At 50.3% G+C, this 25126-nt stretch overlaps 1 protein-coding gene across 2 annotated transcripts in view; it reads right to left on the bottom strand.

Annotated features, from left to right (window-relative positions):
* Window positions 1-25126, bottom strand: part of LRRC20 (leucine rich repeat containing 20) — a 55887-nt gene that overhangs the window by 16485 nt on the left and 14276 nt on the right. For both annotated transcript variants that reach the window (XM_053663847.1, XM_053663846.1), the window contains exon 2: window positions 11094-11243. In XM_053663847.1, the coding sequence (XP_053519822.1) occupies window positions 11094-11243 (150 nt within the window). The remainder of the gene's footprint in view (window positions 1-11093; window positions 11244-25126) is intronic.

Genomic DNA, 25126 nt, shown 5'->3' on the forward strand with positions numbered 1-25126 from the left:
GCTGCATTAGCTGCCACCGATAAGGTATGCAATTGGTTTACCTTGGAGAAGCTTCAGAAAGGTGCACTGCTTACACAGAGATGTTGTTGCTGAAATTTATCACCAAAGGTGACAGTTCTGTTTTAATATTTTTCCGACTGTGCACAGGCCTCTGTGCCCACTGCCCACTGTGCCTGGGTCCTGCTTGTACTGGACTTATTTTCTCAAGAAAAATCATGGTCCAGTCCTCAGTCACTGCAGAAGGTGGTGAGCTATGCTAACACCTCTCACAGGAGCCAAATGCTATTCCAATTGAAAATACAAGGTTTTGTTGTTTTAATTGGGGATTATTTGTTCCTGATGTGAAACTGGCTTCCCCTGACTGATACAGTTTGTTCAACTTTAAGTACATTTTCAGTTTACATAAGCCGTGCTGGCTCATTGTGAAAATACTGACCTCTCAAAACTATGGAACGTAGAAAAATAAAAATTTTATGTATTTCTACTCCCAGAGAGGACCGATTGTGTCTGGTAGGCATTCCTCCATATTTTTCTACGTACATACTAATGGATGGATGGATGGATGGGTGTATGGGTGTATGGATATTGTTTTCAAAAAACAAAATTGAAATCATAGATTATAAACTATTGGAGACTTGCTTTTTTTCACTCAGTAGAGCTTAGGCAGCTTTCCAAGTTATTTCTTGGTGTCTCTGGAGATCCTGCTTCACAGGTGAGGAGACCTATGAGTGAAAAATCACCCCGGCCCCAGCTTCACACTCCACAGGACGGTTGCTCTCTGAAGTCCAGTCTGTTGAAAAAAAAGCTCAGCCCCAAGGGGGAGGGGCTGGCTCCCTCTGAAAGAGGTGGCCTCTTCCCCAGCTCAGAAGCTCTTCTGAAAAGCAAAATGCATTGAGGGAATAATGGATGGGTAGGCAGGGCTCCTCACCCCTGGGCTCAGCTCCTTAATTGCATTAAGGTAATCGAAGGGGCTGCACTGGAACTGGGAAGGAGGGGGGCCATTTGCCACCCAATTTTTCCAGTGTTGCACTTTCACCCCTGTGACACTTGTTCTCCAAATGGATCCTTAGCAAATCCTTGTTCATTTTAGTGCTAAATGAATGAAGGGGGAAGAACCAGGAGGACTCGGTTCTGGTCTAACTCAGCAAGAGTCCTTGGGCTCTCCTCTCTCTGGAGAGGAGACTCACAGGTCTCCCCTGCCCATTTCCAGCGGGGCTGTGAGGCTGAGCCGAGCGGGCGCTGTGAAAGGCAGGGTGTGCTGCACGACACGGATATTTATTAAGCACCTGTAACACAGAGATTCCTGTATTTGAACATGGAAAGAATAATCTTTGAAAACACTCATTCAGTGAAACTATTCCCGTCAGAGAAGTACAAGATCCATGAGATTAAATTGTTGGCTTATACAGCCTTCTGTGGAAACAAAATGGAAAGCTAACAAATGCAGGCAGCAAAAGAGAAAATAAAAGAAGAGAAGGTGAATGCAGCTAAAACACATGGAAAGTCAGTCAGATGCAGTGAGGTACCCAAAGAGCCTTCACTCGCTCACTCAACACACACCACTCGGCAGGTGCCACGGGGCACACACCATGTGACTGGGGAAATCGCAACAAACAGTAGATCCCTCCCTAGCTAGTGGGGGGAGAGAGTAATAAACAAGGAAAACAAATAAATAAAGATTACTTCAGATGACTAGGAAGGTATTAAAGGTCAGCATGAAAGATGAGGAGAAACCATTTGGGCAAAGACCCCAGGTGAAAGCCGTCAGAGGAAGTAGAAGTGAAGCCAGAACCAAGTTATACAGGGCCTCAGACACCGTGGGGAGACGCAGATTTAGTCTAAGTAAGAGAGGAAGCCAAGCAAGGCACTCTGAGTGTGAATGTGCGTGACCTAGTGGGTCTGGTGTTGAATTTACATCCTAGGAACTTGCTGAACGAGGAGGGTTGTTTTGTTTGTCTTTGTAGGTTCCTTGGGGTTTTGTATGTAGACAATCATGACATCTGCAAGTAGAGAGTTTATTTCTTCCTCTCCCGTCTGTACTTCTTTAATTTCCTTTGCTCATCTTATTGCAGTGGTTAGAACTTTCCAAACGAGGGCAGACATCTTTGCCTGTTCCCAGTCTTCCAGGTAAAGCATTTCATCAAGTCTGACGTTAGCTGTAGGAATTTTATAGCCGTCCTTTCCCAAACAGAGGTACTTTCCCTATGTTCCTAGTTTCCTGAGAGGTTTTTTCTTTTTTAATCATAAATGGGTGTTGGAGTTCGTCAAACGCTTTTTGTCAGCAGATATGCGAGATAACACTGGTTGATCTTCAAATGCTGAGCCAGCCTTGCACCTGTGAAAACACTGGTGCGTCCCACGTGGTCATGGCACGTAATTCTTTTCATACATTGCTGGGTTCGATTGCTACCATTTTGCTGAGAATTTTTTGTGTCTCACCTAGTTCATGGGAGATACTGGTCTGTCGTTTTCCTTTTTCTCTTGTTTTATTTTTGTTTTGTTTCTATCTGGATTTGAAATCAAAGTAACACTGGCTTTGCAGCGTGGCTCGGAACGTGTGCCCTTCTCTTCTGTTTTCTGGAAGGGACTCTGTAAAATTGATGATAATTCTTGTTTAAGCGTTTAACAGAATTCTCCGTGAAATCACCTGAGCCTAGAGCTTTCTTCTGCAGCAGGGCGGGGCGAGGGGGGGGTGTCTTTGTATTTATGAATTCAATTTATGTGATGGTTATAGGGCTATTCAGACTGGCCATTTCATCTTGGTTGAGTCTTGGTAGTTTGTGATTTTTAAGGAACTGATCTATTTCTTCTAAGTGTCAAAAAGTTATGAGGGCACAATTGTTCGTGATAGAGCCAGTTGGGTTTGAGCGGAAACAAAACCACGGAACTGTCTCTAGGCCCCCTCGCCAGGGGAAGGCAAAGACAGGGGGTTCACTGACACAGGTGCCCTGTCCTGCCTAACTCCTGGGAGTCACCCCAACCTGGGCGCTCCAGGTTTTCTCTGTTGTTTTCACTTCCGAGGAAGAACAAAAATGCAGCCAACAGTCCAGCCACCTGACTGGCTGATGTGCTGAGCTTCCAAGTAAACACAGTTGCGGCCACATCTAGCTTTGCTTCTCACCCCTGGGGTCACAACACATTCTTTCTCATCGTTGGGGTCACAACAATGTCCAGGGTCTGGCCACCTTCTCTCTTGGAAAAGAGGGCTGAGGCCCTCTGGTCCCAGAGGGCGGCATTAGGGGGCCTGCGGATGTTTCTCCTGCTCGCTTACACTAGGGCTCGGAGTGGAACAATTCAGGCTCCCAGGATCCAGGGGGGATCTGGGAGAAGGCCCTGCTCCCCACACTGCCCCAAGCTGGGAGCAGCCTATCAGGATATTCTCTTATTTATCACCCCTACTGAACTGTGGTTTCCGGTGTCTATTAAATGAACTGCTCCTTCCCCGAGTTCTTCTGATTACTTCCGAATCATCCCTGTCTTGGACAGCTGCCAAGGCTGAGTCAGAGGCCTTAGACTGACCCCGGAGGAGAAAGGCCTGCTGACTCCACTAAGGAACAGATGAGGCTGGCAGCCTTTTTGTAGCCAGGCAGCAAGGGAAGGTGCCAACTTCAGAAATACCTGTCCACGCCCTGGCTGGTGTGGCTCAGTGGACTGAGCGCCAGCCTGTGAACCAAAAATGCCTGTCCACTGAGGACCGATCAGTGCCTTGGCTGCCACCCCCACATCAAACAGCAGTCCTGCTGTGGCCTGCGGGGCCTCCCTGCAGGGCACAGTCAGCCAGTGCAGTGTGGTGCTGAGTGTCCTTCAAATGGCTCATGCTCCACGCAAAAGCAGCTGCTGCCCACGGGGACAGAGCAGCGTGGAGACAGGAGTGAGGTTTCCAAAAGGAATGCCCACTCCTTGGACGGACAGAGGGAAGGGGTGAGAAAAGTCTTCCAACCGGGTTTGGAGCAAATCAAAATGCAGCGCTAACCATTCTGCCCCACGAAAAGAATGGGGCAGTTGTCATTGTCCCAACAGGGACCAATATCTAAAATGTGCTGCTCAGTAAAAAAGGCGAGTTACAAAACAGCACACACCCTCTGCTCCTGTTAGCAGTTTTGAAGGAGCTCTGTGGATCTGGACTCGCAGCGCCGACCCCTTCTTTCTCGCCATGTGACCCCAGATAAGTTACTTACGCTCTCTCTGCCTCAGTTTCCTCATTTAAAATATCAGTACTGACCTTACAGGCTTGTAAAGGTTGAAACAATTTTAAACTTGCACAGTACTTACAATAGCGTCTGCCCACAGTGGTACACTTTCAATGCTACTGCCATTAACACACTTATGTTCACACTGGTGTAGAAGTATGTCTGGAACTGCTAACAGTAGTTGCCTCTGCGCAGGGGAATGGGAGATCTGGGGACAGGTGTAAGAGCAAGAGTGATTTTTCCCCATTACTCTCCCCAACCCTTGGGGTATTGTATTGTGTGCATCTATTACATATTCAAAAACAAATCATAGAAAACTGTTTTCAAATGAAGCCTCTCAGCTTTATAACAACTAGGGAAATGCACAGGGAGTGGGTAAGGTGGGCAGAGGGGGTGCAGACTGTTATAAATCATGGCTCCAGGAGTGAAGGTCTCTGCTCAGAGCTCAGAACAGAGGAACTTCGAAGTCTCGTGGCAGGTGGGGGCGGGGGAGGGATGTTAGCTCAGGTGGTGTCCTGGAGTGCCGACCGAGGCACCCGAGTTTGTGCAGAATCACAAACAGTGTGTGCACACGAGTCCCAGGCCAGGCAGGCAGAGGCGGCCCCAGAGTCTGTGGACCTGCAGGGTTGGCAAGACGCGGGATGGAGCTGCTCTCCTGCTCGTGTGGCTGCCTCCAACCGCCCTCCAAAGGAACTTATTCCGCTCATTCCTATTCACTTATTTCATCTACACATTTGTTTATTTCTAATGTACACATAGTTTGGTTTATAAGAACACATAAATAAAGATAACAAGTTAATAGCATGTGGGATTTATATACCTCTGTGAAGTAATAGCATTATGCTCATTTGAGGATGCAAATAGTTTGCCCAAGGTCACACAGCTTGGCAATGCCAAGCCAGGTTTTCAGACCCCGAGTTCCTCATAGCTCGTAGCACAGTGGCTGGCAAACAAGGGGCACCCAGGAGCTGAGCAAACAAGGAATGATAAAGTCGCCATCCATCAGCGCTCCATCTAATAAGCTGAGAAAGCCACTGCGCCAGCCGTTTCCAGCACCTGCTACCATACCTGTGCCTTCCGCAGCGACATTCTGCAGCAACTCCCAGCAAGAGGATGAGTCTAGCTCCCCGGTCTTGAATCTGGGCTGGTCTTGTGGCCCCTCCGACTAATAGAATTCAGCAGAAGTGATGTCCTGGAAGCTCCAGTCCCAGGCAGTAACTACCCACTTCCTCCCTCTTGGAGTGCAGCCACTGTGCTGTGAGGAAGTCCAAGCAGATTAGAGGCTACATGGAGCACAGCCTCAGAGGAAAAGGGACCTCCCTCCTCAGAGAAGCGATCTCAGACTATACTACATGGAGCAGAAGAACCGTCCGGCAGAGGCCATCCGACCCGCAGAGCTGGAGGAAACAATGCACTGTTGTTCAAAGCAGGTAAATCTTAGGGTGGCTTGTGATACAGTACTAGATCAGAGAAGCAGCTGTTCTGCAGCCAAGGATTCCTTTGGAGCAACACACTCCTGCCTGGATGTTCTAAGGAGAGTGGCCCCCTCCTGCCAGCCTCACAGGCCCAGGCTGAGCAGGACAGGAAAGCAGGTCTCAGACGCCGCCCCACTGGGACAGGTCAGCCTCCTCCTCCACCTGCTGCACTCCCTGACCAACGCCTCCACAGTGGTGGGGGCAGCGGCTCCCGCTAGGGCTTGAAGAAAATGCACGGAGATTAGCTTTGAGCTCCACCAGAATCTGGCCTGTGTGCCAGAGGAGAGGCCCCACGCTGGGCAGAGCTGAGGGAAGTAAGGCAGCTGGGAAAAGTTCCTTAGAGAAGGCTTCCCTTTCGGGGTGCAACCCCAGTTCCACGGTGAGATGAGGTGGGAGGGCAAGCAAGCAAGTGGGGAGACTGAGGCAGGAGGCCCTGGACCCATCGGGCATGTGCGTTCCCTATAGGTGCTGTAAAACATCACCACAAATTGGTGGCTTAAAACAATACAGTTACCACCTTGCCATCATGGAAGTCAAAACACCAGCAAGGGGCTGGAGGACTGAAATTAAGTCGTCGGCAGAGTGGCGTGCCTCTGCAGGTTCCAGGGGAGGACCTGTTCCCTGACTTTTCTGGCCGCTAGAGGTTTGGAGCTACATCACCCCAGTCTCTGCTGCATCAACTTCTCTGATGTCATGACCCCCTGCCTCCTTACAAGGACCCGTGTGCTTACACTGGGCCCCCCTACTCAGTCCAGGGCATCTCCTTCCCCATTTCAAGGTCCTTAACTACGTCACATCTGCAAAGTCTTTCTTACCGTGTGAGGTAACATAGATAGCCACAGGTTCCAAGAATTAGATGGACATCTTTGGGAGGGTCATTAATCTGCTGACCACTTGGTAGGAAGTCATTCACTCACCCACCCAGCAGGGATATCTGCTACTCTGTGCCAGGCACTACACTGGAGAGTGCGGGGCATGCAGCTGCTTGTCAGCTGTACACGGGGTAACATATTCAGTCTTCACAAGAGCCCTATGGGGTAGACTATTGCCAGCATTATTCCCTTGTACCAATGGGGAAACTGAGGCATAGAAAAGTTAAATAATCTGCCTACAGTTACAGAGCTAATAAATTGCAGAGTATCAATTAGGGCCCCAAAGAGAAAGAGCTACACACTCAAATTAACTCAAGGAGGGTTTATTTGCCACAGAGTATTTCCAAAGATGTGGGAGGAGGCCACCTGTGGGTGTCAAACACGAGGCCCATGGGCCGCTCCACCTTGTTTTACCTGACCCAGCACCTCATTTCTACCCGGTGGCAGTGCCAAGCTCCTTGCCCCTAGTTAAGGAGCAGTTACATTTATACAGTCCTAAAATGACATTCAGCCCTTTGAAGGCAACTGCCAGGCTGATGTGGCCCCCGGTAAAAATGACTTTGACACCCCTGCTATAGGGGAACTTAAGGGATCATGCAATAACCAGGATTAAGAGCAGGGAGTTGTCACCACCCAGAAAGACAGAGTCGTGCTGAAGCTGCCTTGAGGAAAGTGATCTGCAGACAAGGGGCACAGCCAGCCCGAGGTGGACCTCACAGGGAGGTGGCCGGGAGAATAAGCTCACCAGCCTTACTGCCCTCTCTTCCCCTGACCTGCTGCGACTCCCCAGTGGCTGCGCCTATCCACCGCTGAGGGTCAGAAGGCTCAAATCAGCACGGAGCACGGGTCTGCAGGGGAAGGGGACAATGTCACATGCCAAAACTGGGCTCAGCCTCGGTGTCTGTGCTTTAAGCACCAGACGACCAGCCTCTCTTCTTGTGGGTCCTCCTTGGTTCAGTCTGATGACAGAGAAGGTTGCTCTTCACCTCCTGGTGGGCCCCAGGCTCAGGGTGACATCAGAGCTTGACAACTTCGTGATGTAGACCAACTGCTTAAAAACGCCTCACCCGCCGGCCTTGGTAGTCCTCTCTCTGGAACTCTGTCCAAAGGAACCTTTTCCCCACCGAGGTTGGCCAGGTGCCCCTAGGGGCCAGGTGCTCTCGAGGACTGATGGCAAAAACCGATGCGGCAGGCCACAGCCTTGTCACCCCCTCGGCATCAGGTAGGGCCTCTTGGTCACCAGCAACTGGGAGCTGCCCTGTGGGTAACTCAGGCGTGACAGACCCTCCCGGGCGGCTGTGCTGAGGGAAGCAGAGACGCGTGCCCGTCGGAGTGGATCTGCCCGATCCCACACTGGAACGGACCGCTGCACAGCTTCAGTGTCTGCGCTGCTTTCCCAGCACTGTACCCCCCTCCCCTCCTTCATCTGCTAAAGGCCCGCTAAAGAAAAATACCCCGGGGGTGGAAGCACAGTAGGAGGTGGGGGAAGAACACGGCACTGTGAGGAAATGTCTGCTGCGGCCCCCCTCGAGTTAGTAGATGGCTGTCTGCTTGCACACCCAACTCCCCTGAGAGACCGGGAGCTCCCCAAGGACCAGGCCTAGGTCTTAGTTTTCTTATTCTTCCCACACACCGGGTGCTGTGAGGGCTGAATGAGACGGTGCATGTACAACCCTCAGCATGGAGCCACGAGGGTGAAGCGCCCGGGGAATTGGGCTCTCCTGTTACTACTCACCCGCCCGGGCCCAGAACAGGCGCTCCTGAGGAAAGATGGCCTGCCAGACACTGAACAGGCAATGGACGGCCAGCACAGCTATAAAAAGAGAACTCTGACCCACAACCTGCAGCAAGCTGCCCAGGAAACCGACCCATCTGCACAGTAACCAGCTCAGGAAGCTAGTCTGCGTAAGTCAGGCTCGTAGGAAGTCAGACAGCTTCTCTATCAACAATCCAAGAAGCCAAACAATATTCTCTGGAACAACTGGTCCCAAATGGCGGGGACTCAATTACTGACAGTGTCCTTCATTTTTGTCCCCACTTCCAACTTGGCACCAACCAGAGAAAGCCAAATACACACCCGAACCAATCACACAGGATGCCCCACTGCCAGCTGGCCTGCCTCCCGCTCCCCAGGCTGATGGCCCCCAATCAGGGCACGCCTGACGCCTTCCCTTTCTTCCACTATTAGGTTTTCCCACTCCTCTGCCTGCCCTCAAGCCTCTGCCAAGTCCAAGGACAGTGGCTGACTCCTTCACTAGAGCCGCTCTGAAAAAGCAGCCACTGCCTATTCTCATTTGGGTGGTCTTGGTTCATTTCTGCAGGTGTACCTCACACACCTCTGGCCTGGCAGGCCCAGGACACACTCAGTAAGAAGAGCTGAACGATTTGCATGGAGAAGAAGTGGGGAGAGGGGATCACAGGAAACGAGGAGATAAAAGAGCCAGAGCTGGACCCTGGGACCCACCTGCCCTTTGGACTGACTTCATTTGTGCCACTGTCCTTCCCAGGGCTTGCTGTTTCCTGCCGAAAATGGCTGAAGGACATCAAGTGGAGGCCACCATTTAAAGATGACCTGCTCAGAGGGGCCATGAGCCAAGCAGAAGACAGTCCCTAGGGTGCTGTGGACCGCTCTGCCTGGTTTCAGGAATTGTAACCCTAACCCACCCACCCACCCCTGTCCCCCGTGGCTAAGGATGAGTGAGTGACCTCCGGAATGCGAGCCACAGGAGACAAGGCTTGTCTCTGGTAGCAAATGCTGCCTCAGTTTTCTCCCTGCCCCCAAAGCATGGTTGGAAGCCAATGACAGGTAAGTCTTCTCACAGCGGGGAGAAACCTAAGCCAGACTCAACCACTTGGGAGGCCATTATGGAAGGACTCGGGGGGCTGCAACAAAGAGCAAGAAATAGACCCATGCCCTGCCCCCCGGCTATGTGACACAGCCCGAGTCCCCATGTCCTCTGGGAGAAGGGCTTCCTGGCTCTAATCCCCTCAAGCCTGAATACCTGATGGGGAAGGGTGCAGCTCCTTGTCTTGCTAGAGGGAATCTGGGAAAAAAATCTGGCATCACAAAGACTCTTAGTATCACTAAGTATCACAGCACTCGGTGTTGTCGCCGAGTTCGTTCCACAGCCCTGGACTCCTGCAGGGAGAGGCCTGGTCTCGTGGCCTTTGTTTCTGAGCCTCTGGGCAGAGGTCAGGACCACAGGGGGTGCTCGAGGGTCGGGTGAGTCCTCTTACCCACAGGAAGGCCCCCTGCCTGCCTCTGCCCTCCCTACGGGCTCCAGCCAACCCCCACCACCCACTTTCTGTCTTTCCGTCCCCCTCTGTAAAGGAAATGTCCAATCCCAATTAGCTACGCAGAGCTCTGGGGGACCCTTGAGTTAACGCAGGTGGCCCGGACAGGCAGCCCTGGCCCTGGAGGTGGGCCACCAGGGCGCATTGCTCTGAGTCCCCAAACAAGCCCTTCTCTCCCGGCGCTCCCTTCTCTACCCCTGAAATGAGGTAACAGAGACAGCTCTGCTATGTTATGGGAGATCCTCCCACTGGTGGCCCTTGGGCTACATCTAGTGTGTATGGTTTTCATATGATGTAACACAATACGGGCTTTGTGAGCTTCACTCAGAAACGACTACACAAACCAAGCCCTCTCTCTTGCCTGTGTGCCTGAGCCCAGCCAGTGGTCTTTCTGGGTCCTGCCTGCAGCTCCCACCTGAGTCACTGGTTGCCAGTTCACACTCCCCCTCTGCTCTGGGCTCTGCCTGATGCCCAAACTTCCTCCAGGAAGCCTGAAATCAGCTGTGTGAGCTGTGCTTGCTCGTGCTCCTCCTGTTCCATCAGGACTTTGCCTACTGGTTTGCACAGAGGCTCTTAGACCCCTTTCACGACTCTATCAGACAGAGGATTCTAGAAGGCAGGAAGTGCTCTCCCCAACTCTCCTGCTCCTCCATTTTGCAAACATATGCCTAGGTTGCAGCTCCATCCATGGTGTCTGAGTGACACCAAAGGGACTGCTCTGTGGGGAGGGGACAGGCACTGTCCATTGCACCCTGCTTGTCCAACCGGAGGAGCCATTTCATAAGAATCTGTAATGCCCAGCCGCTGGCCTCCGGCCCATCTCCCCACTAAGTACCCTTGTCCACTTGCTCTGTGTGCCCCATGGAGGGATGCAACACCGGCATTCCTGGAATCTGTCACACCTGAACTGAGAACACAACACAGAGAACAATGCCAGATTGGGGGGCTGGGAGGGGGCTTCTTCAAGTTTACCAAGAAATACTACTCCCGGGCCTCCGGACCCTAAACATCCTGCTGTCCAGAATAAGAGAAATGACTCCAGCAGACACACCCTGGGCCATTAGCCAATCCGACTGACAGCCATCTAGGCAGAAGTGACACAGACCTTTCCAGGCTTCAGGAAGGACACGGGTCCGTTCTCAAAGCCTCCCCCAGGGAATGGCTTCCCAGGTCCAGCTGAAGCCTAGTTACACTCCCACCAGGGTCAGAGCCTGAGGACAAGGGCTAGCCACGCCCCCCAGCCTCAGCTGACTGGGGCCTACCTCGGAGCTGACAGAATGTGGTCATGAACTTGCTGGTGAGGGACTTGAGCTCGTTGTTGGCCAGCGTAATGAGTTGGATCTGGTCGGTGACATTCCGCAGGACCTTGTAGATGCCAATGGGGAAAGAAACCAGCTTGCACTCGGCCAGATCTGCAGCCAAAGAACAAAGACAGACCAGAGTCAGCAGCCACAGCTGCCCGAGGACCTGACCAGCCCGGTGTCCCTTCCCAGCCTCCTTGCTGTCCCACCTGTCTACCTGTGCCAGGCTCGACACCCTGCCCTCCCTCTTGCAAGAGCCTTCATCACCCTTAACCACACCTGTCCCTACCTCGCACCTGAACCTTAGGGTTTATTCCAGCACCTTCTCTATCATCACAGCCCACTAGCCATAAGGTGGAAGGCAGAGCTCTGCCGGCACAGAGACGACCACATTCACGGCAATGTCCTCGAGGCCCTGCAAAATCCATGAGTCCCTGTGGAATCATCCAAGTTTCAGCAGTGAGGCTGTGGTCTTATGACCACTTTATAATAGTCCACATCTCAGAAAACAGGCAAGTCACACAGACTTTGTGGTTTGACCTTCTTCCCAGTCTTGTCACTCCGAAGATAACTAAGTCTTACATGAGAGGCAGCAAGGAAGCTGCTGCAGAGCCTTGTCTGGCAGTTCCTCAAGAATTACCGTATAGCTCTGGCTGGGTCGCTCAGTGGTTACAGTGTCATCTTGCTACGCCAAGGTTGAAGGTTCAATCCCCAGTCAGAGTACATACATAAATCAACCAATGAATGCATCAATAAGTGGAGCAACAAACTGATGTTTCTTTTCCTTTCTCTCTCTCCCCGCCTCTCTCTCTTCCTTCCTCTCTCTAAAATCAAGAAATAAGGATTTTTTAAAAATTTCACTCCTAAGATATACCCGAGAGAATAAAACCACGGGTCCACACAAAAACACATTACACATGGATGTCTGTGGCAGCGTTATCTGTAACAGCCCAAACAGGGGAGTAACGTAAATGCTTCCCAGCTGCTGAGTGCACAAGCAGACTGTGGTATCCCCATAAAAAGGAATGTGTTTAGCAATATAAAGAAATGAAGTACCAATATACACTACTATGCTGAAGGACATGTAAAATAAGTGAAATAAGCCAGTCAGAAAGGATGACATATTGCATGAGGCCGTTTACACAAAATATCCAGAACAGGCAAATATATACAGGCAGAGAGCAGATCAGTGGTTCCCTAAGCCTGGAGGGCGCAGGAGGATTATGGGAAGGAGACTAGGGGGTAAAGGTTTCTTTGTGGGGGCAATGCAAACGTTCTATCATTTGACTGTGGTTGGAATTGCCCAACTCTATGTATGAATATACTAAAACCATTAAATTGTATACTTTAAATAGCTGAGTTGCAGGGTACGTGAATTATATCCCAATAAAGCTGGTTTCTACATGTATGTGTGGCAGCAGGGACACACTGAAGGCACAAAGGCTGAGACACGGTGCTCATCTAAGTCATGAAACTTCCCTGAGCCTCAGTTTCTTCATCTGTAAAGTGGGGGTGTCACTACCCACCTAGCAGGGCTGTCAGGAAAAGTAAATGCATTAAAACGCACTAACGAAGTGCCTGGCAGGAATGTAGCGGTGATGCTGTAGACACTGTTTCTCTCTTCCCTTTCCAAGTGCCCATTACTGCTGACTGCCCCCCAACCCCTGAGCCCCAGGAGCACTCACCAACTCAGGTAGCACTGCTCCAACTATCCCTCGGCAAACTCTTGTCCTTTCCCCAGAGGCCAGACTTCCCCCAGGCCCCTAAGCCTTTGAAGATTGCTCCAAATTAAATATACAGAAATCAATAATATTCCTATATGCCAATTAAAAAAAAAGAAAGTTCATAAAGATCCTATTCTGAACATCAACAATACTGCAAAGTCTACAGAAATAGTCAGAATAGAAGCCCTTCTCTCTCATCTGCCTCATAGAATTTCTACTCTTGCTCCAAGACCAGCTCAAATGTCACCTCCTCCAAGAAGCCTTCTCTTACTGCAGTAAGCAGTTAGTTGCTCCAGCCTCTTAGTTTCATATAGTGCAAATGAAACCCTTCATCCTGTATTGTATAAACCCCTTTTTGTTTTTCTGCTTTCCCACTGGACTAGAAAGACCCCAAAGCACAGTGCCAGCAGAGGTCTAGCAGGCTGGGGACAGGACAGGGGAATTGGTCACCTTCCTGAGCTGGTGAGGAAAGAAAGGGGACAGGAGGAGTAAGGACAAAAGTCCAGATGACTGAGGGTCCTCAGAGGTCCTCTGTAGGGGATCCTATGAAGAAGGGTCTTACTGCCTCCTCCGATCCGGGGCTGTGCTAGGTGAGCCCGGCCCTGCTGCTGTACAGAATCGGGTACCGCTGGAACTCGTATCAGCAGGTGGGGCTGGCAGAAGAGAGTGCAACGTCTGCAGGGGGAACCACTCCCAGGAAGACAGGCTCCCCGCGGTGGTCAGGGCTGGAACTGGGCCAGCTCTGCAGGCTCAAGGTTTGGGTCAGGCTGGGGATTCTACAAAGAACAAACACTTCCAGCCCTGGCAGGTGTGGTTCAGTGGATTGAGTGCCGGCCTACAAACCAAAGGGTTGCCGGTTCGATTACCAATCAGGGCACATGCCTGGGTTGCTGGCCAGGTCCCCTGTATGGGGAGTGTGAGAGGCAACCACACACTGATGTTTCTCTCCCTCTCTTTCCCTTTGTCTAAAAATAAATAAATAAAATCTTAAAACAAACAAACACTTCCAAACCAGGAGTCCCCTAGTGCTTTATGCCAGAAGCACAAACGGCTCTGAAGGATTCTTTGTTGTGCTTGTTGTAAATCACATCAGCCCTCTGGATGGAGGTGACAGATCTACAAGCCAGGAGCAACTTGGAGGAGAACATCAGAAACTGTCCCTTTAAAACAAAGAGCAAAAAGGGTTGCCTTCCATCACCAGCATGCTTGAATATAGTCTTAGAAGTTCTGGCCAAAGAAATAGAAAACACAAACATTGGAAACAGGCAAAAATGACTATTATGTGCATATAACATGGCCATGTAACCTCAATAACCCAAAGTCTTCTAACAACACAAACTAAATAGACCTTTAAATTTTTAAATAGTTTTTAAGAATCCTGTTCCAGGACTTCCGGCCAAGATGGAGGCATAGGTAGGCATACTAAACCTCCTCACACAACCAATATAAGGACAACGAAAATTTAGAAATAAAAAATCAACCAGTAGTGACAGAAAATTGAACTGTATGGAAGTACAACACCTAAAGAGTTAAAATAGACACATTCATCCAGACCAGTAGGAGGGGCACAGTTGAGCAGCCAGGCAGAGAGGGGTCAAGGCAAAAAAAGTGGTGGCTGGCAGACCCTGGAGATGAGGTGGCAGCAGGAAAATCCAGTGAGGCAGTGGATTGTGGAGGAGCACGGCACACAGGGCGGCCAGCAGAACAGATATTCCTATATCTGCACGTAGATAAACCAGGCAAAACTGGGGAGCAAGACAGACCATGCAACCCAGGGCTCCAGCACAGGGAAAAAAGCCTCAAAACACCAATTCAAAACACTGTGGAGTTGAGGTGCCAGAAGAGACTCCCAGCCTCACAGGAGAGTTAATTGGAGAGACCCACAGGGTCCTAGAATGTACACAAACCCACCCACCCAGGAATCAGAACCATAAAGGCCCAGTTTGCTTGTGAGAAGTGGAGGAAATGACTGAAATCCGGCAGAGAGCAGAGCAAGTGCCATTGTTCCCTCTCGGACCCCTCCACAACATACAGCATCACAACCCAGTGACATGGGTTGACCTGCCCTGGTGTACACCTAAGACTCCACCCCTTACTACATAACAGGCATTTCAAGACAAAAAAAATGGCCCAAATGAAAGAACAGATCAAAGCTCCAGAAAAAATACAACTAAGCGATGAAGAGATAGCCAACCTATCAGATGCACAATTTAAAGCACAGGTGATCAGGATGCTCACAGAATTGGTTGAATTTGGTCACAAATTAGATGAAAAAAATGAAGGCTAAACTAATTGAAATGAAGGAAAATGTACAAGGAATCGATAGTGATGGGAAGGAAACTGGTACTCAAATCAATGGAGTAGATCAGAAGGAAGAAAGAAACAATCAAATAAAAAAGAATGAAGAAACAAGGATTCAAAACAATTAGGAGAGGCTTAGGAAACTCCAGGGCATCTTTAAATGTTCCAATAGCTGAATCATAGGAGTATCAGAAAGGGAAGAGGAAGAGCAAGACATGTGGAAAACTTATTTGAACGAATAATAAAGGAGAACTTCCTCAATTTAGCAAAGGAAATAGACTTCCAAGAAATCCAGGAAGCTCAGAGAGTCCCAAAGAAGGTGGACCCAAGGAGGAACACACCAAGACACATCATAATTACATTACCCAAGATTAAAAATAAGGAGAGAATCTTTTAAAACAGCAAAACAAAATGAGAGAGTCACCTACAGATTGTCAGCAGATTTCTCAAAAGAGACCTTACAGGCAAGAAGGGGCTGGAAAGAAATATTCCAAGTCTTGAAAGGCAAGGATCCAGTGCTTCTCAGATAAGGTCAAGTTGAAGGAGTTCATCATCACTAAGTCCTTATTATATGAAATGTTACAGGGACTTACCTAACAAAAAGAAGATACAAAATATGAACAGTGAAAGGATAGAAAACTCACAGTTATTAACAACCACACCTAAAACAAAAGCAAACTAAGAGGACAGGTAGATCAGGAGCGGAACCATAGAAATGGAGATCACATGGAAGGTTAGCAACAGGGGAGTGGGAGGAGGAGAAGGGGGGAGAAGGTACAGAGAATAGACAGTAGATAGAAAATAGACAGGGGAAGGGCAAGAATAGTATGTGAAATATAGAATCTAAAGAACTTGTGACACATGGACATAAACTAAAGGGGGGAATGGTGGAGGAGGGGTGTGCAGGGTAGAGGGGAATGAAGGGGGGAAATGGGACAACTGTAATGGCATAATCAATAAAATATATTTTAAAATAAATAAATAAATATTTTTTAAAAAGGGAAATCCTACTAGGAGGATGCAAAGACATTGTCTCTACATGGAAATCCATTACAAGGAAGTGCACTGAGGGAGAAAGAGGACGCCATTGGCGTCACTTATTCTAACCACCTCAGGAGAGGGAGAGGACTGTGTCTGTTATTGCTGGATCTAGGACTTGCCAAAACTTCCTCCTGGCAAGCAGACAACCACTTAAAAAAAATCTTACATTTAATTAAAATCAAAAGTAAACCCCCGGACTTCCGCCAAGATGGAGGTTTAAGGTGGATGTGCCTTGCCTCCTCTCACAACCAAGTTTAAGGACAACTAAATATTAGCATCAGAAAACACAACCAGAACACAGAAAACTGAACTTTTCGGAAGTCCGCAAACAACAAATTCTTCGGCCCGACCGGTAAGGGGCGAAAGCGGCGGCGGGTGAGGAGTTACAAAGGAGAACTCGATCGACCCGGGCGCGGGCGCGGAATCCAGACGCGCGAATCCAGTCGCACGGGTTCCAAACCCAGGATTGGACCTAGTGAGCAGCCCACCGGGTGAGCGACTACGGAGGAGTCAGTGGGGAGGCGGTGGCAGCGAGTTGACTGTGGGTGCCCGGTTATGCGCGGGTGAGGGAGTGAGCGGTGGGACCGGCTGCGGTGGCGGCGGCGGCGCCATTTTCCCTGCTCTGACCACGCCCCCACATACAGCGTCACAACCCAGCGACCTGGGACTCCAAGGCGCCGCTTCTCTCACTTAAAGGGCCAGAACAGACCAAAAATGTCGCAGGGGGACCTCAAAGTCCCGGAGATAAATCTAAGTGACGAAGAAATAGCAAATCTCTCAGACGCACAGTTTAAAACACTGGTCATCAGCTTCCTCACAGATCTGGTGGACTATAGCCACAAATTAGAGAAACATATGAAGGCTAAATTAAGGGAAATGAATGGAATTCCACAGGAAACCCATAGAGATGAAAAAAAACTGGGACTCAACTCAATGGAGTGAACCAGAAGGAAGAAAAAAATGATCAATCAGAAAGGAATGAAGAAATAAGAATTCAGAAAAATGAGGAGAAGCTTAGGAACTTCCAGGACATCTATAAACGCTCCAATATCCGAATTATAGGGGTACCAGAAGGGGGAAAGACACAACCACCAGTGGAAAAACTATTTGAACAAATAATAAAAGAAAATTTCCCCAATCTGGCAAAGGAAACAGACTTCCAAGAAATCCAAGAAGCCCAGAGAGTACCAAAAAAGTTGGACTCAAGAAGAAACACACCAAGGCATATCATAATTACATTAGCCAAAATTAAAATGAAGGAGAGAATCCTGGAAGCAGCAAGAGCTAAGGGGACAATCACCTACAAAGGAGTCCCCATCAGGCTGTCAGCAGATTTCTCAAAAGAGACCTTACAGGCAAGAAGGGGCTGGAAAGAAATATTCCAAGTCATGAAAACTAAAGACCTACAACCAAGATTGCTCTACCCAGCAAAACTTTCATTTAGAATGGAAGGACAGATAAGGTGCTTCTCAGATAAGACCAAATTCAAGGAGTTCATCATCACCAAGCCCTTATTATATGAAATGTTAAAGGGACTTATCTAAGAAAAAGAAGTTAAAGAAACATGAACAGTGAAAGGACAACAAGCTCACAGTTATTAACAACCACACCTAAAACGAAAGCAAACTAAAAGGACAGCTAGATCAGGAGTGGAAACATAGAAATGAAGATCTCAAGGAGGGTTAGCAACAGGGGAGTGGGAGGAGGAGAAGGGGAGAGAAGGTACAGAAAACAAGTAGCATAGACAGTAGATAGAAAATAAATGGGGGGGGGGGGCAAGAATAGTATGGGAAATATAGAACCTAAAGGACTTGAGACACATGGACATAAGCTAAAGGGGGGGTAATGGGGGGTTGGGGGGGCAGGGTGGAGGGGAATGAAGGGGGGAATAGAACAACTGTAACAGCATAAACAATTCAAAATAAATAAATAAATTTATTTAATTTTAAAAAAAAAAAAGTAAACCCCCCACAGTGCAACCAAATGATACATGGTCACCAATTTGAGAAATTAAATGATTTTAATCTAATTAATGACCCATCTCTAACAGTAGAAAAAGGGACTAGAAACAGCAGCCACCATGATGTCAACAGTGTGGACACCGACAGCTCTGAGATGACCACAGCCGGTCCAAGCAGAGGCCACACGCTTGCGGAGGCAGCCTCTGAGAGGACTGAGCAGGCCCCAAGTTCTCCAAGGATATCAGCAGCCAGGACTAACTGAGCATCATCTCATTTATCCTGACAACCACCTCTGAGGGAGGGTGTTATCTCTGGTCCTCTTTTGCAAATAAGGAAACTAAGGCCCAGAGAGGTTAAGAATTTGCTCAAGGTCACACATCACATAAAGTTGGGGTAGAGCCCGACTTCCTCTCGGGGATGTTGCCCTGCAGAGCTAGTCTGGAGACCTGAATTCTGATCTGTTGCACATTTAGCTCAAGTGACACGGAACAGGTCACTCCCAGGCCTTAAGCTCCTCATTTGTAAAGTACAGAGAATAAACTCTCCAAGTGTGGACTGCAAAAACCAGGCAATTGCAGACAGGACTTCTCAAATGCAGGTTCTGATTCAGCAGGTCTGGAAGGGGGGCCAAGGAATCTGTATTTGTAGTCAACTCCCCAGTGATGCTGACTCCCCTGGTCTTCGGACCACACTTTGAGAAGCAGGACTTCGATGGTGATCACAGTACAAATGACAGGGAGCCACACCATGAGGAAGTCCCATTTCAAAATGCTGGTCCAAAACTGGTCATCGCCCATCCAGTCCTTGCTTTCCCTGCTTTTTAATGGGGAAGCAGGTTCAAGTCCAACATATGTCCTAAGATTTCATAACAATGTTTTGTTTCATATTTATTTTTATGGCTATCAATTGGTAATAAAAATGATGTCAATTTTCCACTTATAGTAATTCTACAAAGTTCTTTTTAAATTTTGTTTAAGCTAAATTCATTTAAAGAAACATGTTAAGTAACAATAATCATAACTAATACTTTTGTAGCACCCAGTATATGCCAGCCTGGAAATATTCACAGGCATTACACAATTTTCATTCTCACAACAGACTCTAGAAGGCAAGAACCTTTTAGAGATGAGAAAATTGAGACAACTCAGATTAGACCTAGCTTGATCAGAGAGGTCAAGTAAATTGCCCAAAGTCACACAGCTAGTGAATGTCAGGGCCAGGCTTCAAACCAGGGCAGCCCAACTCCACACGCTGACCACAGCATCCCACCTATGAATGAGAGTACAGCTGGCCCCCGGACATGGCAAAAATCGTGACCGTCATGTGCATATGGTCAAAGGGAGGCAAACACTTGCTCCCTGCTGGTAAGGGCAGCATCTTTCACCTCTCATCCTCCCCAGCACCCCCACTGGCCAGCAAAATGCCCGCTCCTCAGTAGCAGCCAATGCACACTCCAGAATAAATTTCCCTGGTCGGACCTGCTGGGCAGAGAGAAGCCTCAAGACTGACCTAGCGCAGCTGAGACTGCTGGCCACAGGGCAGGAGCCCGCATGTGTGCGCACGGGCACCTCCGAGGGTAGTGAGACTCCAGAAAGTTCAGTTAGCTTGGGGCCCACTTCCACACAGGGCAGGGGGAGAGGGGGCCGAGGCTGACTGCCAGGGAGACCGCGCTTACCAACCAAAGGCAGTGCCCCAGACACAGCGGAACTGCACCATTGTTGACTGGTCAGGCTTTTACAACACCTCTCCTCTTCCTCAAACAACCATTCAGGGCTGGATATAGTAAGGAATCCAGCCCTGTAAAGAATGTTTTCTTCAGGCAGCAATTGGCCTTTCTCAGGTCATAGTGGGCTGACTGAGTAGACCCAGGAAGCTGAAGCAAACGCCTTTGAGCAGCACCTTGCACTTAGCATCTGACCCAGCCCAGCACCAGTGCCCGCCTAACAGCCACAGGTTCCTCCCCAAGCCCCTGCCAGTCTCCAAGCTCACTCACCACCGGGACTTGGCTCGTACCCTTCCCACAGTCTGGAAGCCCCTTCCCTCTCCTCTCTGTCCCCACAAATCCTCCCACCAGCCCTAGCCCACTTTCCCCAGGAAGAGTGCCCCAACCACCTCACCTCCAACCTCAGGACACCTGCCTGAGCACTTGTCCTGCACCACCTTCTCCCAACTGGTCCATGTGTGGTGACCGTGACTGGAGGGCGTGCAAACTCCTGCTGACTACTCCTCAGGCCTGGTGCAGAGCTGGGCCAACACTCTGAACATAACTATACTCCTCCCTACCGGGAGCCTTGGCCTTGGGATCCCCCTTTGTAAAATGGGGGTACAAATGCCCTTTTGGGGAATGAAGAAAAAGATAAGCTAATACCTGTCTAGATTTTGAGTTCACGGCCAGAACTCTGCCCTCTACAGCAAAGACGTGGTAAGTACAGTATGATTTTACTGTCACCTGAAACCAGCTTTCAAACCCCAGAATCCACCTTCACAATGATCATGGTCCTGTCTTCACTGAGGCCCCTCTCCCTGGCCCCCCACCCTGCCCCCACCCTTTCACCACCACACCTCTGAACACCTCTTCCCACTCGAGTACCTTCGGGACCCCTGTGCCACCTGGGCCAAGCCCACCCTCTGCAGTCTGGCATTTCTGCTGAGGGACCTGGGTCCAGCCTTCCTTTGCGAACATCCCTCTTGTAACTCCTCACCAAAGCGCCCACCCTGCTCCTGCGCCAGGCGAACTTTATTTCCCCACCGCTATTTTCGCTGGCACTGCGCCCTTAGCCTCAGAAACCTGCTCTCCCATTAACACCACATTGGGAGTCTTGTTTCAGTGCTGCCTCTCTGCAAAGCCTTTGCTGGTGTCCTCAACTCGTGTAATCACTCCGGCCCTTGAGTCCAGCATGTGTTTGCCGCCTCTACCAGGCGCCGGTACTGTGTGTCACCCGAGAGCTGTGGGTGTGTGCATGTCACTCTTCTAGGCTGGGTGGATGCTCCTTGAGGGCAGGGACTGGGTCCCACTGGGGCAGGTAGCATGTTTCTGAGGGCAAAATTCAAGTTCAAATTCTAGCACAGGATGTGCTGGCTGTGAGAATCCAGGCAAACCACTGCACACATGGCACCTCAGTTTCCCTTCCACGAGTAATGTGAAAATACCACCTGTCCACAGCTATTGAGAAAATTAGATGCAATCATTCAACAAATATTTCCTGAGTACCCAGGACACACCAGCACTGACCAAGGGTATGGTGGTGAGCAAAACAGAGTCCCTGACCTCAAGAAGCTTCCACTCTAGTATGCGGAGAGCAGCAGTGAATGGAGACAATACCTGAGAGCAAGTCAAGCAGTGACACTTTCTCAAGAAGATAAAATGGTGGCATGAGAAAGCAGGTAACTGAGGCAGGGTTGGGGCAATCCTCAGGGCAGGTAGTCAGGGAGGGCTTCTTGGAGGAAGCAACATTTAACTGAGACAAGAATAAAGAGAAGGAGCCCTGGCTGGTGGGGCTCAGTTGATTAATGGTTTGATTCCCAGCCAGGGCACGTACCTAGAATGCGGGTTTAATTCCGAGTTGGGGTGTGTATGGGAGGCGACCACTTGATGTCTCTCTGTCACATCAATGTCTTTTTCTCTCCCTCCCTCTCTCTTTAAAATCAATAAGCATATTTTTAATTAAAAAAAAAGAGTAAAGAGAAGGAGCAGGGCATGGAATGACCTGAGTCAAGGATAGTCCAGGCAGAAATACCAGCAAGTATACAGCCTAATGGGCCACCTGCCAGAGCTCCCTCCTCCCCCTTCTCTCACCTTCTCATCCTCTGCAGAGTGCTACCCAGGCAAGCAGAGCAAGCAGAGAATACACTTTGTGGAGATAAGCCTGGTGGAATAAGGAATCCTGGGCACAAATTCACGCATGACAAAAATATGCACCTTTAGCAAAACACAGTCAACCAAGATGAGGCAGCTGCCAAGAGGCTCTTAAATTCAACCTCATCTCGAAGGTAATGAGGTCCTGAAGCACCTGTCTTTCAAAACAAACCACGATTTCCTAACCCTCCGAGGAAAGCAGGGCTCTCTTGTCTTGGTCTGTGTCACCACAATCACAGCTTGGGGTTTGTCTGAGGCTTCATTCCAGAATCACTGGCTCTGCCAAGCCCCTGCAGTACGGAGCTGTGTCCACAGCCACCTCACCAGCCAGAGTCATGTTCGGGTTTCTGGGACTATTTTATTGTAATCAGTGCCTCAGCCTCGCTAGTCACCTCCCCAAGACAAACACCTTCATACTCGGGCAACGCAAGCGCGTGATGCCACGGAATGATCTATTGAGTTATCTCCTGAGGCAGAACAGAACGTTTTCATTCTTCTGCCAACACACATGTTTTGAAGCTGCATAATTATCCAAAGGATTTCAGAGAATATTTATCTTCATCTTCAAAAAGTGTGCCACAAGTACCAGTGATGTGTAGGGCAGCCAGGCAGCCTGGGGTCTGGGCCGGAGGGAGGGGTGCAGGAAGCACTGGGGCTGTCAGGGACCCCAGATTTAGGGCAGGGGCCGGGACAGACAGGCCTCCTCTGGGGCAGCCGCACTTCTGCAGAAACCTCCAGTTCGAGCTGGCTACGCCTATATTTCCAGCCCCCTGGCTGTGCACTCCTTCAGGGGCCTCTCTTAGGGACCCTAACTCATCAGAATCCCTGTATCCACCCCAAAAGGCCTGGGTGCCATATTTCTGTTACATTGTGACCAGGTTTCCAACACTATGCCCCACAACCAATCAGCTGCCCACCCACCACACCGCCTCTCCTTCTTTGTGTGTCTCTGCCCCACTCAGAAGGTGCCGTGGAAGGTGCCGTGTCCCTCCTAGTGTCACATCACCCTGAGTCCAGCAGGCTCCTCCTAAACCCCACCTCGGTCACATCATTTCCTGCCCAGAAACCACCAGAGGCTCCCCACTCCTGCCCAGGTCAAGTTCAGCAGAGGCGGCTCAGCCCCCATTGAACGCGCTGAAATGCTGCTTCAGGTGCTGAGTGTGATGCTAGACTTGAAGGGACGTGATTCCCTGCAACACGAGTTTGCTCTCCACCAGCCTGCAGTTTCGCTTGGCTCCCCGGCCATCAGAACAGTCTGTCCCATGCCGTCAAAGAGCCCAGGTTCAAGTCCCTCCCTTGGGGAAGTCTTTCTGTGCCTCAGTCTCCTCCTCTGGAAAATGAGGATAACAACATCAGCCGCCTCAGAGTCTGAGTTGTGACTAAATCCCAGGGTGGGGAGGAGGTCAGAATGAGACCTCTTAAAGCACTTGGGACAGCTAAACAGAGGTGGGTATTAACAAGTGTGAGTTTATTTTTACTCCTGAGTCACTTGAACCGTAGACGATTTTCCCTTTCCAGACCCTCTGCAGGATCTAGCCCCTGTGTAAGGCAGGACTTCACTGCAGAAACTACTCAAGGTGCCACTCAAGGCCCTCTGAGGTCTGCAGCCAACCTCCGCCTCCCTCCCTCCCCCCAGATCCCGGTGCTCCTCTGCGTCACAGCCTTGCTAGTCCTGTCACAAGCACCTTCACGCGCCAAGCTTTGCTCTGACCCCCTCACCTGGAATGCCTTCCCCTTGCCCCCGTCCCATTCTGCTCCAGTCTAAGGTTCGGCTGAAACGCCGCCTCTTCCACGCAACCCCTTAGCACGAGGCTAAACCGACGCACCATGTGTACGCCACTGGAGACAGCGGAAGTGGGACTCATCCTCATTATGTATGTTCGCGGTTCTTCAGGTACTTTGCAACCCCTGTCATCAGCTCGCTCCCCTGGGGCCTGTCTCTGGGGCTGCGGCACCTCCAGGGAAGTCACGTGTCATCTAGGTCACAGTCTCCTCACGACACAGGGAACTCCGCCAGCTGCTGGGCTTCCCAACACCCCTCAGGGTGGGACCACGCTCACGGCTGGTGCGACTTCCACAGTCAGAAGAATGGCAAGCAGGGAGAACTGAAGCGAGAAGACCGAGTGATCTTGCCCAGGGGCTGAGCGAGTTCGCCCACTCATGCAGCACTCTGAGCACCAGCGCTTGCAGGACGGCGCTGCAGTGAACGGGACCCCAAGGAACAGGTCCGCTGTCCCTGAGGTTGCCCACCACTGGCCCCCACTCGTAGCCTCCTCCCCTCCGTCCGGAAGTCTGAGGCCCACATTGGGGCTGGAATGGGGGCAGCTGAGTCTCATAGCCACCGAAGCTTCCAAAGTTCTAGAAGGGGATTCAGGGACCCTCACAGAGAGACCAGGGCCACAACCTTAGGACTTGGAGGTCTTCTCCCACCACTGCTATAAATAGGCCTGAGAAGGCCTCGCAACCCCAGCGAACCATCCACAATGTGTCAATCCAAGCCACTGCTCATGGACACACAGGGCGGTCACAGCAGTGCCGTGTGGACATTCCTGAGCCCATCCCTGGTACATGTGCGTGTGCTTCTCTAAGGCCACACCCAACTGGTGCATCCTCCAGGAACAGCAGCTGAGTGCTGGGGCTTGGGGCATGGGGGGCCGGCAGGGAGAGCTGGCAAGTGGCAGATGCCCAGAGCACCCATGGAGCCACTGTCGGGCAAGGACGATGGGTCACAGGAGGAGCCCTGACCTGGGAGTCAGGAGGGCTGGACTTGAGTCTCAGTTCTGTGGAGGATTTACTGGGTGACATTGGCAGTCACCCTGCATCTCCGTAGCTGACTCCTCCTCTGTCTAGCCAGGGTACCAAGAAGGACAGCCCATTTTCCTGGGTCCCTCTACTCTAGACACAAACGATTTCTAGCCCTTAGGTTCTAAAGAAAGCTGCCTCTGGGCACTGGCCGTGCTGGCCAAGGTGGTTGGTAAACACTGAGGGGGATTGGGAGGTCTTGCATCTGCAGGACATGCTAGAGCAAAGAAAGGATGGAGGTGAGACCCTGGTGGGGGTGGGGATGAGGGTATATTCAGAGGCAAATAGCCAGCGTGGAAAGGGCAATCA

This window comes from Artibeus jamaicensis, unplaced genomic scaffold (genome assembly GCF_021234435.1).
Source record: "Artibeus jamaicensis isolate MK-2021 breed Jamaican fruit bat unplaced genomic scaffold, CSHL_Jam_final contig_332, whole genome shotgun sequence".
NCBI classification, from domain to species: domain Eukaryota; kingdom Metazoa; phylum Chordata; class Mammalia; order Chiroptera; family Phyllostomidae; genus Artibeus; species Artibeus jamaicensis.